Source organism: Geotrypetes seraphini, chromosome 5 (genome assembly GCF_902459505.1).
Source record: "Geotrypetes seraphini chromosome 5, aGeoSer1.1, whole genome shotgun sequence".
NCBI lineage: Eukaryota > Metazoa > Chordata > Amphibia > Gymnophiona > Dermophiidae > Geotrypetes > Geotrypetes seraphini.
Genome location: NC_047088.1, coordinates 114,061,508 through 114,089,474, shown reverse-complemented (window position 1 = coordinate 114,089,474; position 27,967 = coordinate 114,061,508). Strand labels below are relative to the sequence as shown.

Below are 27,967 nucleotides of genomic sequence, written 5' to 3'. Positions count from 1 at the left end.
CTTTGAGTTAGCCTGCAACTTATAATCCTACTCCACACTGCCCTCTGCTCACCACCCTAGTCAGCAGTTTAACCATCCCCCTGCCTGTAACCCCTACCCTGACATCCTGTTTGCCTGTCCTGATTGTTTAGATTGCAAGTAGAGAATGACACGGTGACAAAATTAATCTCCGTTCCCGTCCCCGCGGATAACGGTGGGAAACCATCTTCATGTCATTCTTTAAGGAGAGAGGAAAGAATCAGAGTATAATTGGGCACAACCACTGACCCGCAAGCTTTGCTTTGAAGAATGCTGGTGTAGAAGGACCGAGGTTGAAATAGACACTAGAAAATGACATGGGATTATTTCCCGCGGTTATCCGCGGGGACGGGGACGGTGATGAATTTTGTCACCATGTCATTCTCTAATTGTAAGCTCATTCGAGCAGAGACTACTGTCTCAGCATTACATTACATTACATTAGTGATTTCTATTCCGCCTGTGCCTTGCGGTTCTAAGCGGATTACAGTTAAAAGAGATCAGGGCATTACCGAGAGAATTACATAACAACAATCAAGTAAATTACATGCTGTGGTATAGAAATACAGGTATAAGAAATCTGGATTTATCGATAGAATAAATCCAGATTTCTTGCGTACATCTGGTAGCACTCTAGAAATAATTAATAGTAGTAGTATTTATGCAATCTACTTATGTAGATAACTTTATTATTTTAGTATTTATACACTGCTAAGTGGTTTAGTTTCAGATACTCAAGTATTTCTCACAATCTGAAAAAGGTACCTGGGGGCAGTGGAGTGTCAAGTGAATTTCCCAGGGTTTCAAGGAGCAGTGCTGGGCTTGAACCACTCCTCCACTCCACTGGTGATGCAAGTTATTTGAGAAAAAAAAGACCCTGAAATATATCTCAGATAAGATGATGCAATTGAGAAATCAGTTACATCTGGTGTTACTTTCAGCTAAAGCTTTCAAGTTGGTGAGAACTAGAACCTGTTCTTTTTCATATGTAGTCCCTACATTGTTGAATAATATTCCTTAGGGATTAAAGAGGATCCATGATTATTTTAGATACAGGAGTGCCTTGAAAACATGAATATGTGAGATATTAGATATAATGAACTCTAATGGCCTCATAATCAATATATTATAGACTGCCATGGTATGGTCCAAGAAAGTGTACTTACAGCACATCTTCATGATGATATCTAAAATTTCACACTCCTGAAAAAGAGCAAGAGAAATAATGACGATTTGGGTGAGGCAGATAAGAACATAAGGATAGCCTTACTGGGTCAGACCAAGCCCAGTAGCCTGTTCTCGCGGTGGCTAATCTAGGTCCCTAGTACCTGGCCAAAACCCAAGGAGTAGCAACATTCCATGTTACTGGTTCAGGGGAAGCAGTGGCTTCCCCCATATCTTTCTCAATAACAGATTATGGGCTTTTCCTCCAGGAAATTGTCTAAACCTTTCTTAAAACCAGCTACACTATCCGCTCTTACCACAACCTATGGCAACATGTTCCAGAGCTTAACTATTCTCCGAGTGAAAAAATATTTTTTTCTATTGGTTTTAAAAAGCATTTCCCTGTAATTTCATCTTGTGTCCCCTAGTCTTTGTAATTTTTGATGGAGTGAAATATTGATCCACTTGTACCCATTCTACTCCACTCAGGATTTTGAAGACTTCAATCATATCTCCTCTCAGCCATCTCTTTTCCAAGCTGAACAGCCCGAACCTTTTTAATCTTTCCTCATATGAGAGGAGCTCCATCCCCTTTATCATCATGGTCGCTCTTCTTTGAACCTTTTCTAGTGCCACTATATCTTTTTTGAGATAAGGAAACCAGAATTGAAAACAATACTCCAGGTGAGGTCGCACCACAGAGCGATACAGGGGCATTATAACATTCTTAGTCTTGTTAACCAGCCTTTTTAAAATAATTTCTAGCATCCTGTTTGCTTTTTTGGCCACTGCCAGATGATCTATCTAGTGTCTAACCATTGCTATCAATCTTCTGCACAGTCTTCTCTGCTTCTATATATCTGTATTGCCAGTGTAAACCAGTGGTATAGCCAAATCTGTCACTTTGAATAGGCTACAGTTAAGCTGGGTGGGTCTTCCAAAACTACCTCCATCCCTTTATCCTGCATCTCTTTCCCACTTCTCTGCCCTGGATCCTGCATTTGGCCTCCATTCATGGCCTGACAACTCCCACCCCCACCCCCGACATACTTCAATTCTCTTGCAGGCAGTGGCACCAACATAAATCCATTGCCTACATCAGTCTCACAGGCTTCTCTTTGCTGCATCCCACCAGAGAGAAAATAGGAAGTGACATCAGTGAGGGCAGGATGCAGTAGAGGGAAGCCTGCAGGAGGAGACACCAGGAAGCAGGGAAAGTTGCAAGGCTATGGCCGTGAGAATGTGGGGGCAGATGCTGATCCAGATCTTGAAGAGAAGGAGAGAGGGGAGCAAAGTGGCCACTGATGTATTGTTTTGAAGAGTCATACAAGGTAGCTATGAGCCAAGACAGGGTAGGCCTGTACCCACCCAAGCCCCCTGTAGCTACAGTGAACATGAAATCTGATTAACAGCTGTACTAATAAAATGTAATACTGTAGAGAATGATAAGTTTAGCTTGAAGTTGAAGCAATGATACTATACTTACATCAGGCCCTGGTGGCCCTGGTGGTCCTGGGGGTCCCTAGAAAACAAAATTAATAAAGATATATTTAAGACAAATCAGTAAAATATTCCTAAATTATTTATTGTTTTTAAATTCTTTAATTAACTGGAGCATTTTTTTAAAAGGTACCAGTTGGTAAGGTGATGTAATCAAGACTTAAGGGTAGTGTCATGGATTTGATAAATAGACTTCAATCATATCTCCCCTCAGCCATCTCTTTTCCAAGCTGAAGAGCCCTAACCTCTTTGGTCTTTCCTCATACGAGAGGAATACCATCCCCTTTATCGTCTTGGTCACTCTTCTTTTCTAATTCTGCTTTTAGGGGCATAATCAAAAAAATAAAATGTCAAATAAATTACCTAAGTAGGCACTTGGACGTCCTAATAGCCAGAATATCCTAATTTCTGGGATGTCCAAGTGCCGATTATCGAAACTGTTTTCCTGGATATCTAACAAGATGTTTCGTCCACTGTGCATCTAGAATTCAAGGGGGCGTCTTAAGAGGTGTGTTATGAGAGTGCTTTGGGAGGGTTGTGGATGTGCTAGACTTGGATATCTTGCAGGGATAATCAAGCCTTTCCCAAGACGTCCTGGACAGAATGTAGATATTTTGGGCTAGACCTCTTTTGAAGCATCTAAGTTCCAAAAATGTACCCAAACTGACCAAGTGACTACTGAAGGGATTAAGTAATGACCCCCATACACACACTCCCCAGTGGTCACTGACTCCCTCCCACCCACAAAGATCTAAATGAAGCAGGTACATACCTGTCTCTGGAACAGTGTCTGGTATGGGAAATCCTAGTAGAACATCCTATAGGTGTCTTAAGTAGCCAGGTGGATGAGCTAGTAAACTATAGAGAGGAGATGCCAGACCCAAAAGATACTCTAACCACAATATCTATGTTGTTAGGTATGAGCCCACCAAAACACTACAATAATGTCATATAGGTGCTACCTACTGTACAGCCAGAAGGGCTATTGGGGTGGTAAACAGATGGGTATAGTAGGTTTTGGGGGTGTTTTTGAGGCCACACCATAAATTGTAAGTGGTATAAAGTGAGATGTATATCAGGCACTCTTTATGTGAAGTTCACAGTAGTGTCCTCTAAGTTGCCCCACTGCTATGTTGTCCCACTGCTATGTGGCCAGTCCATTAGAATGGTGCCATCTCCTATGTCTCAATGGTGCTAATTTGGATGTTTCTAACTTGGACATTGTTGTGGTCGAAAATGGCAAATAAAGTTAGATGTCTTAGCGGTCTAGATGTTTTGGTGGCCAAAACATCCAAATAGGTGATTAAAAAAAAATTATTTGGACATCCCGTTCAAAAATGGACATTTCTCCGCTTCTAACTTTGGACATCTTGTGGGAAATGTTAAATTTGGACTTAGATGCCCTATCAAAAATAGCCCTCCACATCTTTTTTGAGAAACAGCAACCAGAACTGAATGCAATACTCAAGGTGAGGATGTACCATGGAGTGATACAAAGGTATTATAATATTCTCAATCTTATTTACCATCCCTTTCTAATAATTCTTGGCATCTTATTTGCTTTTTTGGCAGCTACTGCACATTGGACAGAAGGTTTCAGTGTATTGTCTACAATGATACCTAGATCTTTTTCTTAGACGCTGACCTCTAAGGTGGACCCTAGCATGCGATATATTAGTCTAATGGCCATGATAAAGAATAAGAATATGCAGTATTTAGGGACTTGAAAAGTTTACAAAGTGTTTGACTCCTAAAAGACCCTGATATGCCTTTGACACTGTTTCGTAATCAGTACTGAATCTGTATTACTCACTGGAGGACCTTCATTGCCTCGATAGCCCTTGGCTCCTTTTGCTCCGTTGGCACCAGGAGTGGAATTCTGGAAGAGAAGAGCAAACAATACAGGCAGACTTGCATTCCAGAGCACAATAGATGTAAAATCTTTTTTCCACTGTGCAAATCAGACTAGTTTAAGGGGCTTAAGACTCTTTACTGACAATGAGAGTAGACAGGATCTGAAAGTAGCAGAATGGTAGAAAATAATTTATGTTTAATAGAATGGTGAGTTCTTGGACTAGTTCATTATAAACACTGCACATATATTACACTAGGCTGCACAATTTTCTCAGAAGAATAATGTATATGCATAAAAAATATATGTTCTATTAAGGAAAGGAAAATTATTTGGGATTGTGATCTTTTAATGTATGATATAGATATTACTTTTGGGGAGGGTTGACAATTTCTCAACATGTATAATATAAAAACCTCATAAACAAATTATAATAATAGAAATAGCTATCTCAGAGGGAGGGGACAATAACAAAATATCCATATTTACTAAGCTGCAGTATGGTAATATTATATGCCAATCAATAAAGTTTAACATAGGATTTTATTTTCACTGAACTGCAAATTAAAAAATAATGACCTGTGAAGCATACAAATATATGCTTATTATTATGGAAAATGAATAATGCAACTTATAGTAAACTTTGCAACCTACATTATTCATTGAAAGATAACAACATTTCAAGAGTGGGTGTGTACTTTCCCCCTCATTCCTCGCCCCAGGAACATTTGGCTGTGACTGTGTTATGGCACTAATATGCATTATTTGCTTATTAACACATATGTTTACTTATATATAATTAAAATTTTGCTTGAAAAGTAAATGTATAGATCTGAAATTGCAAATTCCTATGAGCCTATTCACCTCGCTGGCCCCCACTAAAAGCCACTAGCGCCATTTATCCAATTTAGGCTTTAGTGCACCCTTACGTGGGTCTTTCCTGCACTTTAAGGCCATTTTTACCATGACCATAAAATTTTCTATTTTTTTGACTCAATGGCCATGAATTAATGTTGCCATTAGAAATGGCCATTTTTTAAAAAGTACCACCTGAATACTTACCACCCATAGGCAGCGGAACGTTTTTTGTTTGGGGTGGCCTGAAAGCTCCGCCCCAGACCCCGCCCCATAGTAATACCATTTTCCCATTCATTTTCCATATATACATACAGTATAACCTTATTAACAACATATAATGGTTAACCACAAAATCAAGCTACACAAAGCACAAAGCTCTTCAACATTCTTTCCTACCACATGCAGAACACAAATAAAACCCCTATGCAAACACGGGGTTACAAACTAAAAGTACTAATATATAAAAATGAAACCCTAAGATGCAAGACTCTGCATACAATGCAACACCACAGAAACGGTGACACGTCCCCTAATACTGTGTAAAATATGAAGATAGTAGATGTAAATTTGAAAAAAATGGATACATAACAATCACCACTTTACAAATTAACAAACAGAAATAAAACAAATATGAGAAATTAAAATACCATTTTATTGGACTAATCCATTTTTCAATTAGCTTTCAGAGGCCAAATCTTTCTTCAGGACAGTACAGTATACTGCTGTTATAGTATCCTGTCCTGACCTGAGGAAAGGGGTTTAGCCCCCCCAAAATTGCCTTATTTCCATTTCCTAATTATAAACTTTTATCAATACAGTTACAATACTACTTGATTCTACATAAAGAAACAAAAAAAATTCTTTCTACCTTTTGTCGTTTCTGCTTTAATAATCTTCTCTTCGCTCTCTTCTTTCTATACAGCGTTTGTCCTCTCTTCCATGCAACATCTGCCCTCTCTCTTTGCTCCTTCCACCCAGTCTCTGCCCTCTCTCTTTACCCCTTGCATCTACTGTCCACTCTCTCTCTCTGCCCCTTCCATCCACTGTCCACCCTTTCTCTTCTATATGTCCCTTCAATAAACTGTATATCCTGTGCCCCTTCTCTCCTTTGTACATGATTCATTTCAGCTTCACACCTCTTCATTTTTCAGTCTCCACCCCTTCCCCTATGCTGTGCAATCTATGTCTTCTCCTTTCATTCCTTCCTTCCCACTCCAACCATTGGTCTGGCATCTCTATCTCCTTCCCTTCTCTCCCCCCATGCCTTGGCATCTCCATGCTCTGGCACCTCCTTTCCTTCCTTTCCTTCTGATCTGGCATTTGTCTCCTTAGTTTCCCTTCCTCCCCCCATGCCCTGGCATCTCTCCTCTCCTTCCATCTCCCCCTTCCATTATCAGGCATCTCTTCTCCTTCATTTCTCTCCCTCCCTTCTTCCTTTCCCCTGGTCTGGCATCTCTCCCTCCCCCTCCATGGTCTGGTATATCCTTACCCTCCCTCCCATGGACTTGGCATCTCTCGTCCCTCTCCTATCCCTTCCCTGATCTTCCTTCTCCTTCTCCCCAATTGGGTGCAGCAGCAGCATTTCTTCCCCCCCCCCCCGGTCTTCCTTCTCCCTATTTCTACCCAATTGGGTGCAGCAGCAGAATTTCTCCTCTCTTCCCCCTCCCCCTGGTCTTCCTTTTCCCACTTTCTCCCCAATTTGATGCAGCACCATTTCTTCCCCCTTCCCTTCCCTGTCCTGTCTTACACAGCCGTTGGCAGTGCAGCATTCACAACTCGCTACTCCTTCTTGCTTTGGGCCTTCCTCGCTGCCTGGTCCCACCTACTTTCTAATTCCGCAAAGGTAGGACCCGGCAGCGAGGAAGGCCCGAAGCAAGCAGGAGCAGCAAATTGTAAGCTTCCCTCCCTAGCTGCCCTATCCCCCGCTGTAGCCTGCAAGCAACTTCACCCATACTTCGTGGCTCTAACTCTATGATTGCTGGCTTCCTGACCCTTCTCTCCAAAACCGGAAGTTACGTCATGAGGGGGGAGGGAGAAGAAATGAAGCTGGCAAGCACAATGTTAGAGCCCCGGAGCATGGGTGAAGTTGCTTGCAGGCTATGGAGGAGGAGAGAGAGATGCCAGACAGCAGAAAGGAGAGGAGAGAGATGTTAGATCTCGGGAAGAGGGAGAGAAGGAGAGAGAGATGCCATAGCATGGAAGAAGAGAGAGATTCCAGGCTTTGGGAAAGAGAAGTATATCAAATTTTTAATAAACCTGAAACTATTCTGTGGTCTGGCATTTCTCTCTCTCTCCTTCCCATTCCAGTGGTCCGACATTTCTCCCTTCTTTGGTTCATCTCTCTTCCCTCCTAGTGTAACATTTCTCCCTCCCTCCTCTCTACTACTATCATGTCCAACAATTCTTTCTCTTATTTCTTTCCCCATATACATCATCTCTCTTTACCTCTCACGCCACACACCTATGTCCAACAATTCTCCGTTCCCTTCCCCACCGGTAGCATTTCTTTCTCTCCCTTCCCATTACTCCACCTGTGCAGCATTTCTCTTATCCTCCTTTCCTAACCCTTCCCCCCCACCCGAGCATTTGTCTTTCCCAACCCTCTCCCAGTATGTGCAGTATCTGTCTTCCCAACCCCCTGAGCATCTGTCCTCCCTGCCTTCACAACTCCCTACCCCTTGCATCCATCCTCTCCCTGTCAGACTCTGAACCCAGCCCTCTTCCCGCCCCCTCCCTGTCAGATTCTGCACCCAGCCCCCTTCCCTCCCATCCACCCAGGTCTATGAAAATCATTTCCTGTGGCAGCAGCTCTGGTTGGCTGCTTCCTACATCCTTATGCGTCCGCTCTGTGTATCTGTGCCTTTCCTTCCTCCAGTTTCAGCATCTGCCCTCAAAGTGTCCTCATCCAGCTGTTATATTCATCAGTTTCCCCTCTGTATCTTTGTCTTGACCTGTCCTGCATTTCCCTCTTTGTCCCTATCCCCTCCTGTGATCAGTATTGCTTCCCTGTGTCCCTATCCCCCCCATCCAGTGTTGGCCCACTATGTCCCTAACACTTCTCCTGCCATACCTAGTATCTTTTCACTGTCTCTCTGTACCTCCCCTTTCTCTTCCCTTCTTTCCACCCCCATCCTGGGGCCATGATATCTCACTCTCTCATCCCAAATCACCCTACAATTCAGTATATCTCCTTCATAGGTCTCCAAGGTGCCTCATCCCTACCTCCTCTCAGTTTGCGGTGGCTGATTTCTTCTGCCACTGAGAAGCAACCAGCAGGAGCATGCTTTGGCACTGCCTGCTCAGGGCTCAGCAGCTTCTTTGATTGGCTCCCGCAAATTCTCATGTTTCACAAAAATTTGCGGGAGCCAGTCAAAGAAGCGCTGAGCACCGAGCACCAAAGCATGCTCCTACTGGTTGCCGCTCAGCAGCAGAAGAAACCAGTTTCCGCTGACCGGGTTAGCAGCGGGCAGGCACACGGAAATCTCAATCCTGCCCGCTTCTCCCCTGGACCACCAGGGATCAAATTTTTGGGGAGGCCACAGCCCCTGTGGCCCCTCTCCCCCTGTTCCAGCACCTATCCTCCAAAGTATACATATTGAGATCTTTAAATCTGTCTCTGTATACATTATGCTGAAGATCACCGACCATTTTAGTAGCCTTCCTCTGGACCGGCCCCATCCTGTTTATACCTTTTTGAAGGTGCAGTCTCCAAAATTGTACATAGTATTATAAATGAAATCTTACCAGAGTCTTATACAGGGGTATAAATACCTCCTTTTTCCTACTGGCCATTCCTCTCCCTATGCATCCAAATATCCTTCTAGCTTTCTCTGTTGCTTTCAAGCAAGGTTCTTGGCATCATTATTGATTCTTCTTTCTCCCTCAATGACCACCTCAACTCCTTGGCTAAATCATGCTTTTTTAGCCTCCACATGCTGAGGAAAGTAAGATTACTATTTTCGTCAACAAAATTTCGCCGTCCTTGTCCAATCCATCATCCTCTCCAAACTAAACTACTGCAATGCCATCTACTTAAGCCTATCAAAAAAAAAGTCTTCAAAGACTCCAGCTAATCCAGAATACTGCAGCCAAGTTGATCTTTGCAAAATCGCAAGTCTGACCATGTCTCCCCACTCCTAGCCAAACTTCACTGGCTCCCAGTGATTTCCAGAATCCATTTCAAATGCTCCTACCTGGCTTTTAAGATCATTCACGGCATCCTTCCTCCCTTAATCCTACTATCTTATAACTCCTCGAGTCCTGACTCTACCAGACCTGCCCAAAGGTATAAACTATCCTTCCCCTCTCTACACGGTATTCGCTATGCAGGCAAACTGGGAAAATCCCTTCTCTTCAGAATCACAGGTCTTTGGAACGACCTTACTACCCCACTGCGGAACCTGGGCTCCCTCCAATTATTCTGCAAGCAACTGAAAACCTGGCTTTTCACTAAAATGTAATTCTATCCTGTGACCACCACTGTGGTCCGACCGGGACTCCACAGCACCTCACAGTGGTTTCACAAATAATAACACCTGCGTGTGACCCGGACTGGAGTCACCCTGCAGGCCTGAACTGACATCAATAATAAAAAAAACACAATTCTCTCAAAAGGAGATAAATGAAAAATGCTTCACTTTTTATTCATTGGTAAAGCATCAAAAGTTAGGTAATTATAGGTCCAAGCAAACAGGTAAATAAACCACAAACTTGAACAGTCCAAACTCAAAAGAAAAGAGCAACAAATAGTGCAATGAAAAGTCAACACTGCTTTTCTTCTTATTTCTTCAGCTTTGAGGTTTGGACCCACCTCAGAGCTTAATACAGCCTGCTCCCAAGCAGATTATTCAATTTAATCACCAAAAATAGAGTTCAAGGCACTGGCTCATCTCAGAGCCACTATAATGAAGCCTCTGGCAGTCATGCACTAAACTGCCAGGCAAAGGAGAGTGCCTCAGGTTTGCTTTAATTTTAGCTATTATATAGCCTACAAAATTCCCACCCAGGTAATAGCAAACCTCTCCCAAATCAGACACTATCAGCTTCACAAAAAAGGCAAAAACAGCAAAGGAAAAGAAAAGCAAAATTCCAAAAAGGTTCAGCTTCAATAAACAGACTCTCAAAGCAAGCTGAAAACACACTCACAGTTTCTGCAAATTAGGATCTGCAGCTGGTGGAAAGACCAACTTCCATGGCTTCCTCAGTAGGACTCACTTCTTCAGGCAGGTTGTCAAGTTCCATTGGAGGTTCGGTGTCAGAAAGAACTTCCTCCAGCAATTCACCAGCCTCCTGTACCTCCATGGGTGAGGCTGTATCGTCCCTGCTTGGCCCGAGGAGACTCTCAGGGAGGAAAGGTCTCAACCTTCTCCCTAGCCTGCCTCCCTGCTTGCACTCAGGTGCTGGCTTATGTACTGCAGGGGCACGCCCTACTCTACCTGAGTCAGCAGACCTGCCTGTGGCTCTTGGGCTCCTCCTGTGGTGACCTAGATAGTGTTCTTGCAGCAGGTCCCTAGAGATTTCAGGCTCCCCCTGGTGGTTAACCTGCAAATCACCCCTAGAACAATCCTTGTACATTCCCTTCCGGGTTTTCTTTTGTGTCTTAGGAGGAACTTTAGCTGGAACCAGGCCAGGCACGATGTCTGTCTGGTTACAATCCCCCCTTACTCTTCTCTTCTATATATAAGTTCATGTAAACCTTTTTTTTCCTTCTCTTCCTATATTTTAAGTTCTTGTAAACCGTGCCGAGCTCCACATCCGTGGAGATGATGCGGTATATAAACTTAAGATTTAGTTTAGTTTTTCAACCTGTTTGGCCACCTGTAAATCATCATATATTATCACACCCAAGTCCCACTCTTCTTTTGTTCTTCATCCCCTAAACTGTACCATTCCCTCGTATTTTTGCAGCCCAAATTCATAGCCTTGCATTTCTTAGTATTAAATCTTAGCTGCTAAATTTCAGACCATTCCTCAAGCTTCGCTATGTCCTTTCTCATGTTTTCCACACCATCAGGGGAGTCTACTCTATTGCAGATTTAGGTATCATCCACAAAGAGGCAAGTCTTACCAGACAGCCATTAAGCAATATTACTTACAAAAATGTTAGAAAGAGTAAGCCCAGGAACAGAACCTTGAGGCATACCACTGGTAACTTCCCTTTCCTCAAAGCAATTTCCATTGACCACTATCCTTTGTTGCCTTCCACTGATCAATTTCCACTTCCCTTTATTGCCCTGACCCAGTCCATCACTTTGGGGTCTATACTGAGGGCATATAGTTTATCAAAGGCTTTGCTAAAGTTTAAGTACATCACATCTAGTGTGCTCTATCCAATTCTCTGGTCACCCAGTCAAAGAAATTGATCAGATATGTCTGACAAGACCTGCCTCTAGCCCTGATTTTACTTGCATTCCTGGCCCTCCCCATAGCGTTGCCTCCCATTTTCTTTCATTTATTGTCATGTAAGGTTTTTGCGTTCATTTGGCAAAAGAAACCTCCATGGGTCCATCAGAATATTCTCTATAGATCTAAATTAGATGGGGGGATGGGTACTCCCATTTTTCGGCTATACTATCAGGCTGCCCTTTTGCAAGAAGTGGTCATGTGGGTCACTTATGAAGATCATCCCTGGATGGATTCATATTGAACAGAGTTTTCTCCCCAGGGTTTCTCTTTGGATGTTGCCTTGGGTCCCGAATGACCATTTGCAATTGGCGTTGCGCACACCTAACCCATTTTTTTCAGGCTGTTCTTCAGTGTTGGTATGTACTCCACAGACAGATGTTCCCGGAGCATTTGTTTTTCGCTCAGATAGCAATTGTGGCCTTGCCGGATGGATCACCAGACAGGGACACAGTTATTCGCCGTAAGTGGCTCCAGGTGGCCTACGTATGTGGGATCAGCTTTGGGAGAATATGTCTATGCATCTCTTTCAGGTTTTGCAGGAGGAATTTGGGTTGGAAGATAGGGATTCCTTTCTGTATATGCGCTTGCGCATTTTTCTCTCTCAATGAGCTTTTTGGGAACTTTCTTTAGGGGAAACTTGGTTGGATCAGGCTATCAGGGCTGGGGCTGGGTGGGGAGGGGGGAGCTTCACAGTTGTATTGAGCTTTGTTGATCCCTACCAGGCTCGGTGGGAGCAGGATTTGCCAGGAGGACGTAGCCTTCCTCCATGGGAAGTTATGTATAGGAGATTATTTAAATTGACATTATCCATCAGTTATATAGAGCAGTGATTCCCAACCCTGTCCTGGAGGAACACCAGGCCAATCGGGTTTTCAGGCTAGCCCTAATGAATATGCATGAGAGAGATTTGCATATGATGGAAGTGATAGGCATGCAAATTTGCTTCATGCATATTCATTAGGGCTAGCCTGAAAACCCAATTGGCCTGGTGTTCCTCCAGGACAGGGTTGGGAACCACTGATATAGAGAATGGCTATAAAATGTATTACAGGTAGTATTAGACGCCTGCTATTTTTCCTGGGGGAATTGATCACTGTTGGCGTAACTGTGGAGCACAGGGGGACTTTATACATATTTGGTGGTCCTGCCTGGGAATACGCTTATATTGGCAGCAGATGGGTTGTTCTTTGGTCAAGATTTCCATAAACATTGTTGTATACTGATGGAATGTTGTTTACTTAATGTGGGAGTCCCTGGGTTAACTCCCCCTGAACAGAAATTGGCACAATGCTAGTGTTCCCCTGTGTTGCTTAACCTTCTAATAGTGTATTCTCATTTGGACTACTTACAACTGATGTCTAAACTGTGACACAACACAATGGTAAACTATTCTAAGATATGGGAACCGTATATTCGATGGCGACAGCACTCTACTTGATTCTGTATTAGCTTTTCTTGGCCTGGGGTGGGAAGGGAGGGGGTGTTTTAGAGGGGAAAGGGAGGATTTTGCTGGGATTTTGTAATTGGTTAATGTGTATTTTTGTTCTTTGTTTGTGTATTATATTACATTGTGTTTCTTTGGAAAACTTTAATTATAAAAATGACCTGCCTCTAATGAATCCATGTTGCCTCGGGTCCTGTAATCCAGTGGATTCCAGAAACATCACAATTCTCTGTTTTAAATGTGTTTTCATTAATTTACTTACCATAGAAGTCAGACTTACAGGCCTGTAGTTCCCTTCCTCTTCCTTACTTCCACTTTTGTGGAGAGAGACTACATCTGCCTTTCTCCAGTCCTTCATTACCACTCCTGGCTCTAGAGAAGCATTGAAAAGGTCAGCCAGCGGAGCCACCAGAATGTCCCTAAGTTCTTTCAGTACCCTCAGATGTACACCATCTGTCCCCATCACTTTGTCCAATTTTAGTTTAGCTAGCTTCTCATGAACACAATCCTCTGAAAATCGTTCAGGGTCTATCATACCTCCATCCCTATTTGCATTTGTCTTCTGCAGGTCCTGACTGGCATGCTAAATGATTTTAGCTTCATGGGGAACTCAGTTAGCAAAGCTAAAAAAAATTAGTAATCATATATTTTTACAAGAACAAGAAAACAACACTGCAAATTTAAATAGTAAAAAAACACTATTAAAATTAATGGATGAAAAGATGCTTCAAATAATCTCTCCCCCCCCCCCCCTTTAACAAAGCTGCGCTAGCAGCTGCTGCTGCGGTAATCGCTCTGATGTCCATTGGGAATTAATGGACATCAGAGTGTTTACCACATGGCAACCACTAGCGTGGTTTTGTAAAGGGAGGGGGATTAATATTTTATAGGATCTAAAGCATCATGGTTTCATTAAGGGAAGTCATGTTAAAAATATTTATTTCTCACTAGTAGCAATCATGCTGATACTGCTATTTGCTGAATTGGGTGGAGTATTAGTCAATTTAAGCTGCTAGCTAAGTCATACATAAGAACATGAGAATTACCATACTGGGACAGACCAAAGCTCCATCAAGCCCAGTCTCCAACACAGATTCTAAGTACCTACCGGTAACTAGATCCCAAGTAACAAAACAGATTCTATGCTGCTTATCCTAGGAATAAGCAGTGGATTTCCCCAGGCCATCTCAAGAGATGAATATTATTTCTGACTCTGCAGAATGCTTGAGGTTCCCTGAAACTATTTTTCTTCATGGAGGGAACATTTTCCTTTGTAGCATATGAAATTGAGCAGTGGAATTTTGGACTGAAAACTAGCAGATCTGTGTTGCCAAGATCCATAAGGAAAATGTTAAGATGCATATGAAAGATGGGGGAGGGTCTGAACTGAGCAGAAGAAAGAAGGGGAGAAAGTGTACAAAAAGGTTTAATGGGGGACCAAGAGAACAGAGAGATAGTGGTATAAAGTAGATATTGAAAAAGAAAGGGAAAGTGCTATGTATTGTGTAGATAAGGAAGAGTAAAATAAACTACTTTATTAGCTTGTAGTATATAAAATGATGTCAGCACAGAAAAAACTTCTGAAGTTTGAGAATTTTCAGGATACAGCATTTCTAGACTTACTGTCTGCATGTTTGATTTAAACCTTCCTTCAGTTATTATTTCCAGATGATGCAAACATTGCAACTGTGGAGTTTAAGGATAGAAGGCAAATACTACTATATTAAATGAACCAACTGAATGCGGCAAAGGCTGTGAGAGGCCCACAGTTATATCTGTATCAGTGATTGAGCAGGTATAGAAAATGCACTGATCCCTCCAAGAAAGCAAAGTAATGACCAGTTAAAATAAAGTGATATTGTCGAGTGTACTGAATATATTTTTTTTTTCATTTAATCTTTTGGGGGTTTTTTTCATTTCTTTAAAACAAAACAAATAGAAAAGCAAAACCAAAAAATGCTAGGTCCTAACCCTTTCCCCAACAACTATTTATCATTTAATAAAAGTTCTCCCTTTTCTAGGCTTGGAGCTGAATCACTGAACTTTCTCTATCTATAGTACTATTTTCCTGTAAGACAGAGTTTGTATGTATAGAATTTGCTATACAATGAAATAGCACCTACCTTTAGTCCACTAGTGCCATTTTGAAAATTAGCAGTAGTGGGTCAGGAGTATCATTGGATCAAGTGCGGTATCAAAGAGGCAGTGAAAGGAACAGTGCTAGTTTTGATTGTATCAGAAGATTGTTCCTGCCTATCGAAGATCCACAGGCTGGAAATGAAGGAAGGAGTGGGGGGAATATGAAGAAGGCCAAGCAGGTCTGCAGAGGCCTATGGAGAGCTACTAAGTTCTGAAGGGTTTCTTCAGAATAAAACCCATGTTTCCAGAGGGTTTTTTATGCAGTAGTCACAAGAAAATGACAGGAAATGAAAAACAATTATTTCATATTTTTCTTGTATTTCAAAAATAAAACAAATGAAACAATAAATGTCATTGACATTTCCTATTTCATTGTACATGACATCATATTCCTACTGTACTGTATATTACTGTGTCCTAGGTTGAAGAAGTGGATAAAAGATCCATCCTGTATCATATGTCATATTACTTCTGTCTCCCAGGCTCAGCTGATACAACATTCTGCCAAGCTTGTAAAGTTTTATAAGGTCATCTTATTCAAGATTATCCTTTGATCTTGAGTGTTTCTAGACTGCACTTTAGAGATGAAAGGATGGAACTTCTACATGTTTCAGAGTCAAGAAGGGAGGTTTCTACTGTGTATTTTTGTGGTGTGGGGGTATACAGATGATCAAGTTTCAAGTTTAATTTGTATTTGATAAAATTGCTTTTTTTGAGGATTACAAAACAGTGAACAATAAAAAATTATATGGGGTAGATAAACAGTTTTGGGGAGGACAGACAGACATTCCATAAGAGGGAGATTGGGGAGGAACTACAATTATGTATAGGAAAGAGAACAAAAAAAGGGTAAAACAATGGGAGTTATATTAGATTGGTACTTGCCTACTTCAAATGAAAATGGTAACTGAGCTACAAAGGTGAGTTGTAAACAGTGAAAACGCTCAAGAAACTAATATTTTGGAAGTTGAGGTATATTTTTGGAGGAGATCTAAGTTGAACTGGAAGGGAGAAGAGTGAGACATCTTTACAATAAAAGGTACTATAATTTCTTTTCTTCTCATTTCTGAATATTTAAAATTATAGATTGATAAAATAAGAAAATAGGGATTTCTGTAGGCTATGATACTTTTAATTAAACCAACCAAAAAACGGTGTTTGCATGAATTTTTGGGATTCGTACTTTCTTCAGGCTTAGTACAGCTACTAGAACTCTGATATATAAAATAAAACATCATTTAACCAAAGAGTTTATTTTTCTTATCTACTTACATCATCTCCAGGCTCACCAGGCTCACCTTCATCTCCCTTGGGGCCAGGGTAACCTTTAGTGCCCTGCAGTGAATCAGAAAACACTTCTGAAAATTGCTGGCAAGGAGGAAATCGAGGTCTCCAAATGATATACACACACACTAGGGTTTTATTTGTAGACCAAAAGGAAGTGGAACTTTGAAGCCAGGGGAGGGGCAGTAGTAACAGATGAAAAGAAGCTAGATTAGGCAGCAGAGTGACTGTTCTCTGCTTTGCTACAGATTCCCCTACCCCTCTTTCTTCCCTGCAGCTGTCCCTGTTGCTCTGGCGTCTGAAAAGAAGTGGCAGAACTATCATCTTAGATAGCCAGTTCAGCACTTCTTCCAGCATATCTCAATATATGGGAGACAGACATAGGTCTAGTTGGCATTTTGTTCCAGAAAGTCTGTTCACCAGTAGTCTTAATTCCATTGTTGTGACAGTGTTAAAATCCATCCATATTCTGTCCCCTGGAATATCAGGTGAGCTGCTTCCAGAGATAGAGTCATCTAGTTGATTGTCTGCCTTATTTTCAAATAGTTTAAATATATATATTCTCTATCTTATTCACAAAATATGATCTAATGAGTTGGGTGTGGCGGGGAGTTACAATTGAGGCATTCACTGCTGAGCAGTATGTCAATGTTGTTAGAATTTTGAACAGCTTCTTTTAAGTCTGGTTTGTCAACCCCAATCATATCATATTTTGTTTTATTTGTCTGTTATAGCATGCATGTTGTTTCCTCCATCTTTCTCTAAGTGAATAATCTTCTGTTTTCCTCCAAGCTTTTTCTAGTTTTCAGCATTCTCTTTTCAAGCTTCTCAGTTCTGCCGCATATCATGGTTTCTTATTACTTCTAGGTACTTTCCTCTCTACTAGTGGAGCCATTCATTCTAATGTGGTTTCTATGGATTCTGACCATTTTATACAGTTGTGGTCTGGGTTTGGTTTGTCATTTATAATGAAGGACCCAGATTTTCACAGAATGCTTGGGCATCAATTTTCCTTCTGGCTTTGATGGATTTTCTTTTTGAGCTTGGTTTTGTGTGTGATGTTACACAATTTGAGGTGAATCTACATATATAGTATAGTGATCTGACCATATTAGGGGTGACCACTCAATGAAGGACAGCAGTTTTGGATTATTTATCATGACCATGTCTAATGAGTAGCCTTTTTCGTGTGTTGTATTTGTTGTATATATTTTAAGCAAATTAGATTGGAGATGTATAGGTCATGGGACCTCAGTTATGGAACTCCCTTTCATAGTAATTGAGAAAGATTGAGTTCTTGAGTTCATTTAGAAAACTTTTAAAAGCATGTTGGTTGTGTCAGGCATTTTTTATAAATTAAAACAGAAATTTTAGACATTGTTCAGGTTTCTGAATGTCTTGAAAAGTAATATGTTTTAATTTTATATCTATTCTATGTATGTATGTTGTAAACCACTTAGGGCCTGTTTTACAAAGCTGCGCTAGTGGTTGCTGTATGGTAACGACCCTGAAGCCCATAGAGATTTAAAGGGCTTCGGGGCTGTTGCCACGTGGCAGCCGCTAGCGTAGCTTTGTTTAACAGGCCCTTAGATTTGTAGATTTGCGGTATATAAGAAATTTTTAAATACAAAAATTAAATAAATCAGAAATTGTCAATTTATTGGATAAGTTTCTTAATCATATGGTACCTGTTGATATGTATAAATGTATTGGCTTTCATTGTAATTGTGTTTTTTGTTAGCTATGTTCTCTTTTGAAAAAATCATTTTTTTCAATAAAGTTTCATGAAATCTGGATAAGTTTCTTAACCTCTTCATTTACGGTGTTTACTAATGGTAGGTTGAAGTCAATTCAGTTTCTATTTGCCAGGTTTTTCATCCTTTCTAAGTTTGATCCTTTTTTATAAAACTTTTTAACAAGTTTCTTAAACTTTAGAGAGATAGAGATTCTCAGCTCCTTGTGTGAAAATTCTTGTCAGTATTCCTTCCTTGGTGGTGTCTCAGGGCTAGATGTACTAAAATCTCTGATCATCTAACAATCATCGATAAACCGGTTTGACTAGTTTAGCGACCGATTGTATTTGCTGACCCAATGCACAAAATGGCTCACCGCGTGTTCTTCCGTGAGATCACTCATTCTCCAATCCGGCCATACAAATAGGTCATTAATATTAAAATGCCATTCAAACTAGCCAATCAATTGATGCGCTAACATAGCTTTGCCATGTGCACAAAATAGCAATCACTTCGACTGACCCGAAAAAACTAGAGACCTATCAGTAACTGACAGATCTGTCTGGGTTCTTTTTTCACTTTTTAATGGCACAGATATTGTGCCTGTGTTACACACACACACACACACACACACACACACAATATCTGCCCCACTAAAAAAAAAACATGAGCCGAGCTACCCCACTCAATGACTGAACCCTCACGATTAATGGAAAAAAGAAATTTGATCATGTTACTCCATTACTGAAGTCAGCTCATTGGTTGCCGATTAAACACCGCTTAACATATAAGATTCTAGTTTTGGTTTTAAAGATGTGATCTAATCAGTCTCCTCATCTTATCTTGATAATTATCTAATACTGTATTTATCATCTCGTATACTTCGTTCGCTTCAAAAAAACCTTCTTATAATTCCTTCTACAAGATATATAACATATACATCTATTAGAGATCGCATTTTCTCAGTTTATGGTCCACAACTTTGGAATGCCCTTCCAAATTATATTCAATTAGAATCCAATCTTGAATGTTTTAAAACTCTTTTAAAAAAAATTTTTGTTTATGGATGCATTTGATTAATAATTATCTTTTTGATTATGTAGGGCTTGGCAATGATCAATCTGAAATTAAGAGCACATAATCAGCTTTTAATATCCTACTGTTAAAGTGCTACTGCAATAACTGGCTCACTTGTCACAATCTTTTTTGTGACAAGTGAGCCAGTTATTGCACTAGCCACTTTAATGTTACAGCTGCTATTTTTACAGCTTTATAACATGCTTAAATGCATAAGTTCTTTGGAATCAGTGAGTAAGCTAATGCACTAGCCACTTTAATGTCATTTCCACAATTAACTGCAAAGTTTTTGTACTAAGTAGGCCAGTTTATGCACTAGCCACTTTAACAGTATTCATACAGTAGTTTCATAGGTTAGCTAATGCACTAGCCACTTTAATGTTATATGAATTAGCTTCAATGTATGCCAATATGCACGGTTCTAAAACTAGATAAATTAAAAATTATTTATTTACTTCATAAGATAAATCTAAACAATCATTGTGTAGGGTGGTTTAAACACAATGATAATAAAAATAATGTTGATGAATTAAGTCAAATCTTTATACATAGGTGAAGGTTTTTATGATCAATGAAAGATATCAACGCCACAATTCCACTTTGGATGATATTATTATGATCCTAGGAGTGGCAATTCTGAGATCTTTTCCTTCACTTTGTTAATTAAGATTTAATGATTGGAATTATATCATCAGAATTATTACTCTTTGGATTAACTTTTCGTGGATCTAATTATTATTAGTTAATCTTTTTCTCTTTTTCTATACTATACAATAAGTGACCAGTTAAAGTCAAGATGAATCAAACTGGGTCACATCACAGGGTTGCTTTCAAGGTGTAAAAGTTGATATCCAGTTCAGCTGACCAAGTTATCTTTTCTTCAGTAAAAGGTAGGTAAATAGCTCTACATTTTCTGCAAAATGAGGTATAAACTATTGGTAATATTCAACCAAACACAGGAAACTACATATGTGCTTCTTCAAGTGAGCAACAAGCACTTGGGTGAGAAATACTTTTTCCTAATCTATGGAACATCCTTTGTACTGGACCTCTTGTCCTTCCAGAAAGCACTATTCAGATTCATGGTCATACCATTTTCCCATAGGCTTCACTGTCTTCCTGTCTGTACTGCATATCAAAACAGCATCTCTAGGCACTCTGTTGCATAACATTAATGGATCTTTATGAAGTAGTCTATCAGACACTAAAATGTAGCCGGAGCCCTAAGAAATCCAAAGGGTAGCATTGCAAACTAGAATAAGCCTTGAGGAGTAGAGAAGGTCATCTTATTCTTGTACCTGGCGTAAAGGTTACTTGTCAATGCCCCTCAGTTAGGTCCAATATGGAAAAAAATCAAATTATATTATTAGATTCTTGATGTACCATCTTTCTGATATAAGGCCAAAGTGATTTACTTTAGAATCTAAATCACAATTTTGCATGAGTTTTCTCTGTATAGTTTATAAATCTTTCCTTAATTGCTTCTGATAATTTCAGCTAACACAGCTGAAAGCAGTGCAACATGCAGAAAGTGAAAAACTATCTAAACTTCACTTTCTGCATGTTGCACTGCTTTCAGCTGTGTATAGCTGAAATTATCAGAAGCAATTAAGGGAAGATTTATAAACTATACAGAGTTTTACCTCATGCAAAGTTGTAATTTCTTTAATAAGATATTAACTATTTTTTTCTGTGGCCCTCCAAGTACCTACAAATCCAAAATGTGGCCCTGCAAAGGGTTTGAGTTTGAGACCGCTGCACTATATCAACTAAGATTTTCAAGTAAAATATAGAACAGCCTATATATGCAACTGATGACAATTTATCTTTCAGTATGTAACATTCTGCAAGATTCTTATATTTACTAGAAAAGAATATTATTCTAGCACAAAATCAGCAAATATTCTCATTCATTCTAGAACTCTCTTTAAGAGTAAATTCTTGACTTCCCTTCTTGGCTGCCAGGTATCAACTAAGCCTATTCTTTATGAGCTTAATCTGATATTATGGAAAGAAAATAGACTTACATTGACTCCTCGGTCACCCCTGGTACCTGGATATCCCTGGGAGAAAAATACAACATGATGGTAAGGACAGATTGTTACTTTTTTTAAACAAGACAGGCCCAATATTCAGCTGATATTATGCCAGCATCTGGTAACTTTTCCAGGCTGGACTATGTCTAGGCGCTGGAATTGAATTTCTGGGTTTGCAGAGCCGGCTAACACATAGTTGAGTGCAATATTCACCATAAAGACAGGACTGACTTTTATGTAGTCCTATATATGCAGTTAACCAAGATGGTTAAGATCTGAATATCAGCACTTAACTAGCAAAGTGCTGACTGTGACCCCAGAAAGCACTCCCCCTCCCCCCAATGTCTGCTTTTGAGCTTGAGCTAGCCAGTTATTTTCAGTGGCACTAATCAGCTATGTTCTGCTGAAAATGACCAATTATCCACCAAAAAGTGATTGAACCATCCAGTAGCTGTTTCTGGCTGGTTAAATCACTTTGAATATTAAACCCAACAGTATTACATTTTCTTGTAACCAACTTACTTGAAAACCTGGGAATCCCTCAGTGCCATTTCCAGGGAAACCATCTTCACCCTAATAACAAGAACCAAAATTCAAACGACTAATCACTTTAAGTGTTCAGATATTTAACAGAACTACCAATCAACAAGAAAATACCTGGCAATACTTTAATCCTTTCATCCTGGAGAGCTGCTTGCATGACAATATTTACTCATGTTCAAAAGGGTTATTCAACAAAACAATGAACTATCCTCTATTCAACTACCAATCTAATAATAAAATAATAGTGAACTAATCAGCCTATTAGGTAATTCAATAAATGTAATAGTAATAGAGTTAGTAGAATAGGAAGAATAAAAATAAATTTAAAATATAACTATAGTATAGTGCTGTAACCAAGGGTCTCATTTTCAAAAGAGAAAAATGTCCAAAAATGTCATCAAGTAGTATGTGGATGTTTGTTTGCTACAACATCCAAATTGCTATTTTTAAAACACATTTTTAGATGATTTTCTATGCTTTGTGTGCAGTGTCTCTATATCTCAAGGGGGTGTGTTGGGGCATGATTGGGGTAGGATTAGAGCAGATTTATGATTTGGATGAATTTCTGCAATAATGGAACATTGCAGAAAACGTCTAGGGCAAAACTTAGATTTTGAGGCTAGACCTGTTTCAGTAACGAATAAATGCCAAAAAGGTGGCTAAACTCATTCCCTGCCAAAGTTCCTTGTCCAACCTCATTGATGCAGATAAAAGGTCCATACTAGCTTCATTCATTCATTCTTTCAGTTTCCAGAAAATCTTTTACCCTTCGTTAGCCCTAAAACTGGATATGGCTGCCAGAGTCAAAACGTCATGCTCTGTCTCTAGCAGAATTCAAATCCAAGCTAAAAGCCCACTTTTTTGAAGCTGCTTTCAACTTTTAACTCCTACTCACTGTCAAATATCTATACCCATCGTATCATTCCTTCTGCTAGAAACTCCCCACCTATGAGATGTCCTGTCTGTCTGTCCAAATTACATTGTAAGCTCTTTTGAGCAGGAACCACCTATTGAATAATAAATGTAAAGTGCTGCGTATGCCTTTCAGCGCTATAGAAATGATAAATAGTAGTAATAGTAGACTAACCATTTGACCACTGGATGCATGAAGGCATGGGCACTCCTTACTCCCCCAGTGGTCACTGACCCCCTCACCCTCCAAAGTAGTGTTGCCCGATTCAGGAAAAAAGGAAAAATTATGTTCTTACCTGTTAATTTTCTTTCCCTTAGACGCAGCAGATGAATCCAGAGACCAATGGGATAGCACACATCTACCAGCAGGCAGAGACAGAGAAACTGATTAACATATGGTCCCATTGGCTGGCACTCCTCCTGTATCTCCAGTATAGCTCCTTGCCCAAGCATCCGTAACCATCAATAGGCATAGCATGGAAAAAAGAAAACTTCTTTCCCATAACAAATCTCAAAAGGCAATAATACAGAATACAACCCTCAATAATAACAAACTTTGAAAGTTGCAAAAGAGAAAACCGACAGACAATATCCAGAAAGGGTGGGTCTCTGGATTCATCTGCTGCGTCTAAGGGAAAGAAAATGAACAGGTAAGAACATAATTTTTCCTTCCCTAGCAACAGCAGATGAATCCAGAGCCCAATGGGATGTAGCAAAGCAATCCTCAATCTGGGTGGAAAGCAAACGCCGCCTCCGCAACAACCGAAGCACTAAAAGCATCTACCGCATGCGCCCCCACATCCAACCAGTAATGCTGAGAGAAAGCACTCTTGGAAGACCAAGTAGCAGCGAGACAAAACTCCTCCAAGGAAAAAACCTCTTGACCGAGTCCAAGAAGTAGCCATCACTCTGATGGAATGGTCATGAAGTTCTTTTGCCAACCGCTTCCCTGCCATCAAGCAAGCGTAAAGAATGTCCTCCTGGACCCATCGAGCGATGGAGGCTTTGTACGACGCCATATGTTTGAGGCGTCCCTTGAAGAATACAAAAAGGTGATCTAAACAACTAAAAGTCATTAGAAACCTTGCTATGCACTTTCAAAAAATGCAGTGAATAAAAGCACGTCTCCCCATTTCTCCTCCCAGGAAGAAGGAAGGAAAAGTGAGCGTGTCATAAAAGAAAGGATGACATCTCCTTAGAAAGAATTGTGATACCGTCCGAACTGATACACCAGATTTTGGAAATCAGAAATAGGAATCCCCGCTGAACAAGGCCTGCAACTCGGAGAACTGCAGAGCCGAAACCATGGCCACAAGAAACCCCGTGTTCAAAGGCACAAGGAGGAAATGAAGCCTTCGGTAAACTGCGAAGAAGTACCTGAAGATTGTACTCCGGACAGGGCTTTCTAAGAGGTGTACAAATATACTGTACTCCGTTTAGGAACTGAACTACATGAAGCTGAGAAGTAATCGAAGAGCAATATACCTAGCCCTTGTAACAAGCTAAGAATGGCACTTGAAGCTGAAGGAACTCTGGAAGGGTGCAAATGTTGAGAAATATCCAAGAAAGGAAAAACCTCCAAAAGGAAGCAGAAGCCACAGGTGAAGATGTCTGTAGCGCCTGGATAAGAAAAGAAACAACCTGCTTCGCATAACCCTTACACATCAGTCATGACTTCTCCAAAGCTAGGTCGTAATACCAAAGTAGTACGAAAATCCATGTTGATCGGACCCTAGGTGAGCAAATCCGGAGATACCAGGAAACTTCTTATTCCGACTGTCGAAAGACTCATCAGATCCGCATAGCAAGGATGGCACAGCCAAGCCAGAGATTCTACAAATACTGTGTTCGGAAAGCGAGCTTGAGATGGCAAATCCAAGCCATCATCAGCCAGGGGAAAACAATGAAAAAAAAGAGAAACCAGAGGTGAGAAAGAAGCCACGCTGTTACCCCCTCTAACTCCCACTCCCTGTGCCCGCCGAAGAAGCTAGGAAGCATTGAATTGTGAGACGAGGCCATGAGGTCTAGTTGCAGGAGATCTCACGTCCATAAAAAGAGCTGGAACGCCTGAGCCAAAATTCCCAATATCCAGGATGTAGAAGATTTCACTATTACTAACGTTTACACTTTCTAGAGCGTACACAGTGCTGTACACTGTAACATACAATAAATGGGCCATGCTCAGATTTCGCGGAGAGAAAGTCTATCCAAGCTCTTTTCCTGACACTTAAAATGATCTGCCAACAGAAGAGGAAGATGAGGGTCCACCCATTGAAGTAGAACAACAACTGTACCTGGCAACTGAGTACATCATCTACTGCCCAAGCTGTAGAGAAATACCCCCATCATAATACTGACTGAAAGGACCCTCAGTGACACTCCGGAAGAATGGTCTGAAGCTCCAGAAAGTAGCCTGACCATGCTCAAGAGTAGAAGAATGAACAAGTACTGAGTCGCCTCTTAAGACCAGACTCCTGGAGCTGAGGATGTAAGGCACCGAGCCCCCCAACCCGACAGCCCGGGATGTTTGGTGGCCATGAGCTAGTCCAGCAAAGACCGAGGCATGCCTTTGAAAAGAGAAATCTCGCTGAGCCACTAAATCATACAAAGCGATGCATGAGGAGCCTACCAAATAATTGGAGCCCTGAGATACCGAGAACCACCGGAACAAAAGCGACTGCTGTAGCATTATAATGGGAAAGCAAGCCGAAGTTCCCAGTGGAGTCAGCAACATGGATCCTATAACCTGTACAGAATCCCATACTCTGGGTCATGGTGACCAAAGAAGAATGCAAACATAAGATTGTGACCCATCGCCCTAGTCTCTGGGAAGAAACATATTTCTCTCCTATATGAATAAAAACATCTCCCCGATATACCTATAAATAGTACAGGAGAAAAGAGCGCTGTGCAAATTCGAAGATTCACGTCCAAAGAACTGAGGAAAAGAAACCACCCTTTTCGTGTCAGTCAAATGGCCCAACTGGAAGATGTCCGAATCAAGCAGTCAGTCAAGAAGAAATTAGGCGAATCACCTGGTAGTGCCAAAACGGTACCACTGCCCACATTTTCTAAAATGTTCTTGAAGCCTTGGGTAGGTGAAATGGCATGTGCCAAAACTGAAAGCGCTGCTCAAAGAGAGGCAAGCAAACCTAGTGCCTGTTCTGAGTCCATAGGGAAAATGTAAATATTCTCCCAGTTTTTCTGCAGAGAAACTAATTCAGCAGAATGGGATCCAGCCAGCCCAATGCCCTCGTCTTGGGCACCATGCAGTAAGTGGAACAATGTCCCTTATTTCCCGAAGAACTACAAGATTAAGAACTGTTCTGAGGACCAGTAACACTGAAAAGGGAAACACAAAACATAGAGACTCCAAGAACGAACTGGAAACCTGAGGAGGATGCAAAGTTGCAAGCATCCTGAAAAATCTTCACAGCCCCCTGACCTGGCATTATATCGTCTTCTCCCTCATGAGAAAGCCTGAAGAGTCATTGGAAGAAGTCAAGATCCCCTTAGAATGAAGTGCAGAAGGTCAGGGAATGGCAGGATGAGAATTGTAGGATCTGCAAGAAGATTCTCCTAGGAAAAATCAAGTTTCACAATGTAAAGAGGAATATATTGGAACCATGAAAACAGTACTAACTCCATGCAACATGAGCGAAATACGTATGTCCTTTAAAATGAATACTTACTAGACTGCATCTACCGCCCCGTGGAAAACAACAGCATCCTAACAGGTATCAGACAAAGCTCGCATCGCTAATGAGAGCTTCAGGGATGAGGCTAACAGCCACATAGCGCGTGATCTTCCGCGGGTTTGATAGAATAGGTAACTGGCTCCTGGTTAAAAGGAGCTGTACAGCCTTCCTGTCTGGTCGGGGGGCCCGTCTAGCATGTGCCATGAGAAAATGGCAACAGGAGAAACCAGCGTGATAAGCATGGAAATCTGAAGTCCAGGCCCCCTCAGAAATAGAGAAAGAGAGTCCTGGCTGCAGGAAGATGCGCAGTGTCATTATGCCCATAGAGACAGCCCGAACTTGGAAACTGTTTGTACTACCTTTAGGCATATATATCCTGTGCCACTACTAGACACATGCAGCTCAGCCCAAATAAAGACAGTTACCAACAGACAAAGGCTCAATCTGCAGGGACCCCAAGAGAGACAATGAGATACCTGTGTGAAATACAGGGCACTATCTTACTGCTGATCTCACCGTGCCGTGAGTTGCCGTATGTCGCCCGAGTCCGGAGACAAACCGAGACTGGGTGACCTAGCACAGGTCAGAGTCTCTATGGTAAACCCCTTGAGTGCTAACCCCAGAGTCCGATTAAACAAGCAGCTTTCTTCAAGGGAGTACAGCAGGAACACAGACATAGACATATAAATCTGCCCAAGCTTGTCCCAAAGCTGGTGAAACACATACAACTTGTCTGAACCGGAAAGGAGAGAAGCCCCGGCATACCCTGACCAAAGTCAGCTGGAAACAAACTACCGGAACGCTGCAGCTCTCCCGCCATCGCCGAAGACCCAAGCGCACGCCTGATTCTCGCTGACACGTGGCTGCTACATCAATGCTCCTAGAAACATAGTCGGATTCAAGCCCCGCAAAATTTACCCTGCCGCGGCTTGCATAGAAAGAAAATCAGACTCGGGGAATAACCAGAAGAACGACCCACAGCGACGGAAATAACATGTCCCATCTCATGCGCGCTGCTATAAACCGGCACCTGCACAATCAGCTGCACATGGCCGTGACAAACACCGATGAAAGAGAGCCTCAGAATAAACAGGACTACTACTGCTACACTGAAACTCAACAATGAGAACAAGTACGAGCATGAAATCGCACCGCTACTGCCGCGCTATAACCAACAAGGAAACCAAGCACGTGCATGTAAAGGGCAGGAAGTCCCGGCTCCCTCCACGGATTTCTAGTCATAAAACATAGCCTCAATAAAATATCCATTCCTTAAACATACGTTGACCGAACCCACATTACTA

General features: G+C 41.2%; 1 protein-coding gene across 1 annotated transcript in view; it reads right to left on the bottom strand.

The window, feature by feature from the left end:
• COL6A1 (collagen type VI alpha 1 chain) overlaps window positions 1-27,967 on the bottom strand; it is a 218,504-nt gene that overhangs the window by 39,970 nt on the left and 150,567 nt on the right. The window contains exons 23-28 of the mRNA XM_033945115.1: window positions 22,033-22,083; window positions 21,502-21,537; window positions 16,653-16,715; window positions 4,496-4,561; window positions 2,669-2,704; window positions 1,185-1,221 (exon numbers count right to left, since the gene is read on the bottom strand). Coding sequence (XP_033801006.1) covers window positions 1,185-1,221; window positions 2,669-2,704; window positions 4,496-4,561; window positions 16,653-16,715; window positions 21,502-21,537; window positions 22,033-22,083 — 289 coding nt within the window. The remainder of the gene's footprint in view (window positions 1-1,184; window positions 1,222-2,668; window positions 2,705-4,495; window positions 4,562-16,652; window positions 16,716-21,501; window positions 21,538-22,032; window positions 22,084-27,967) is intronic.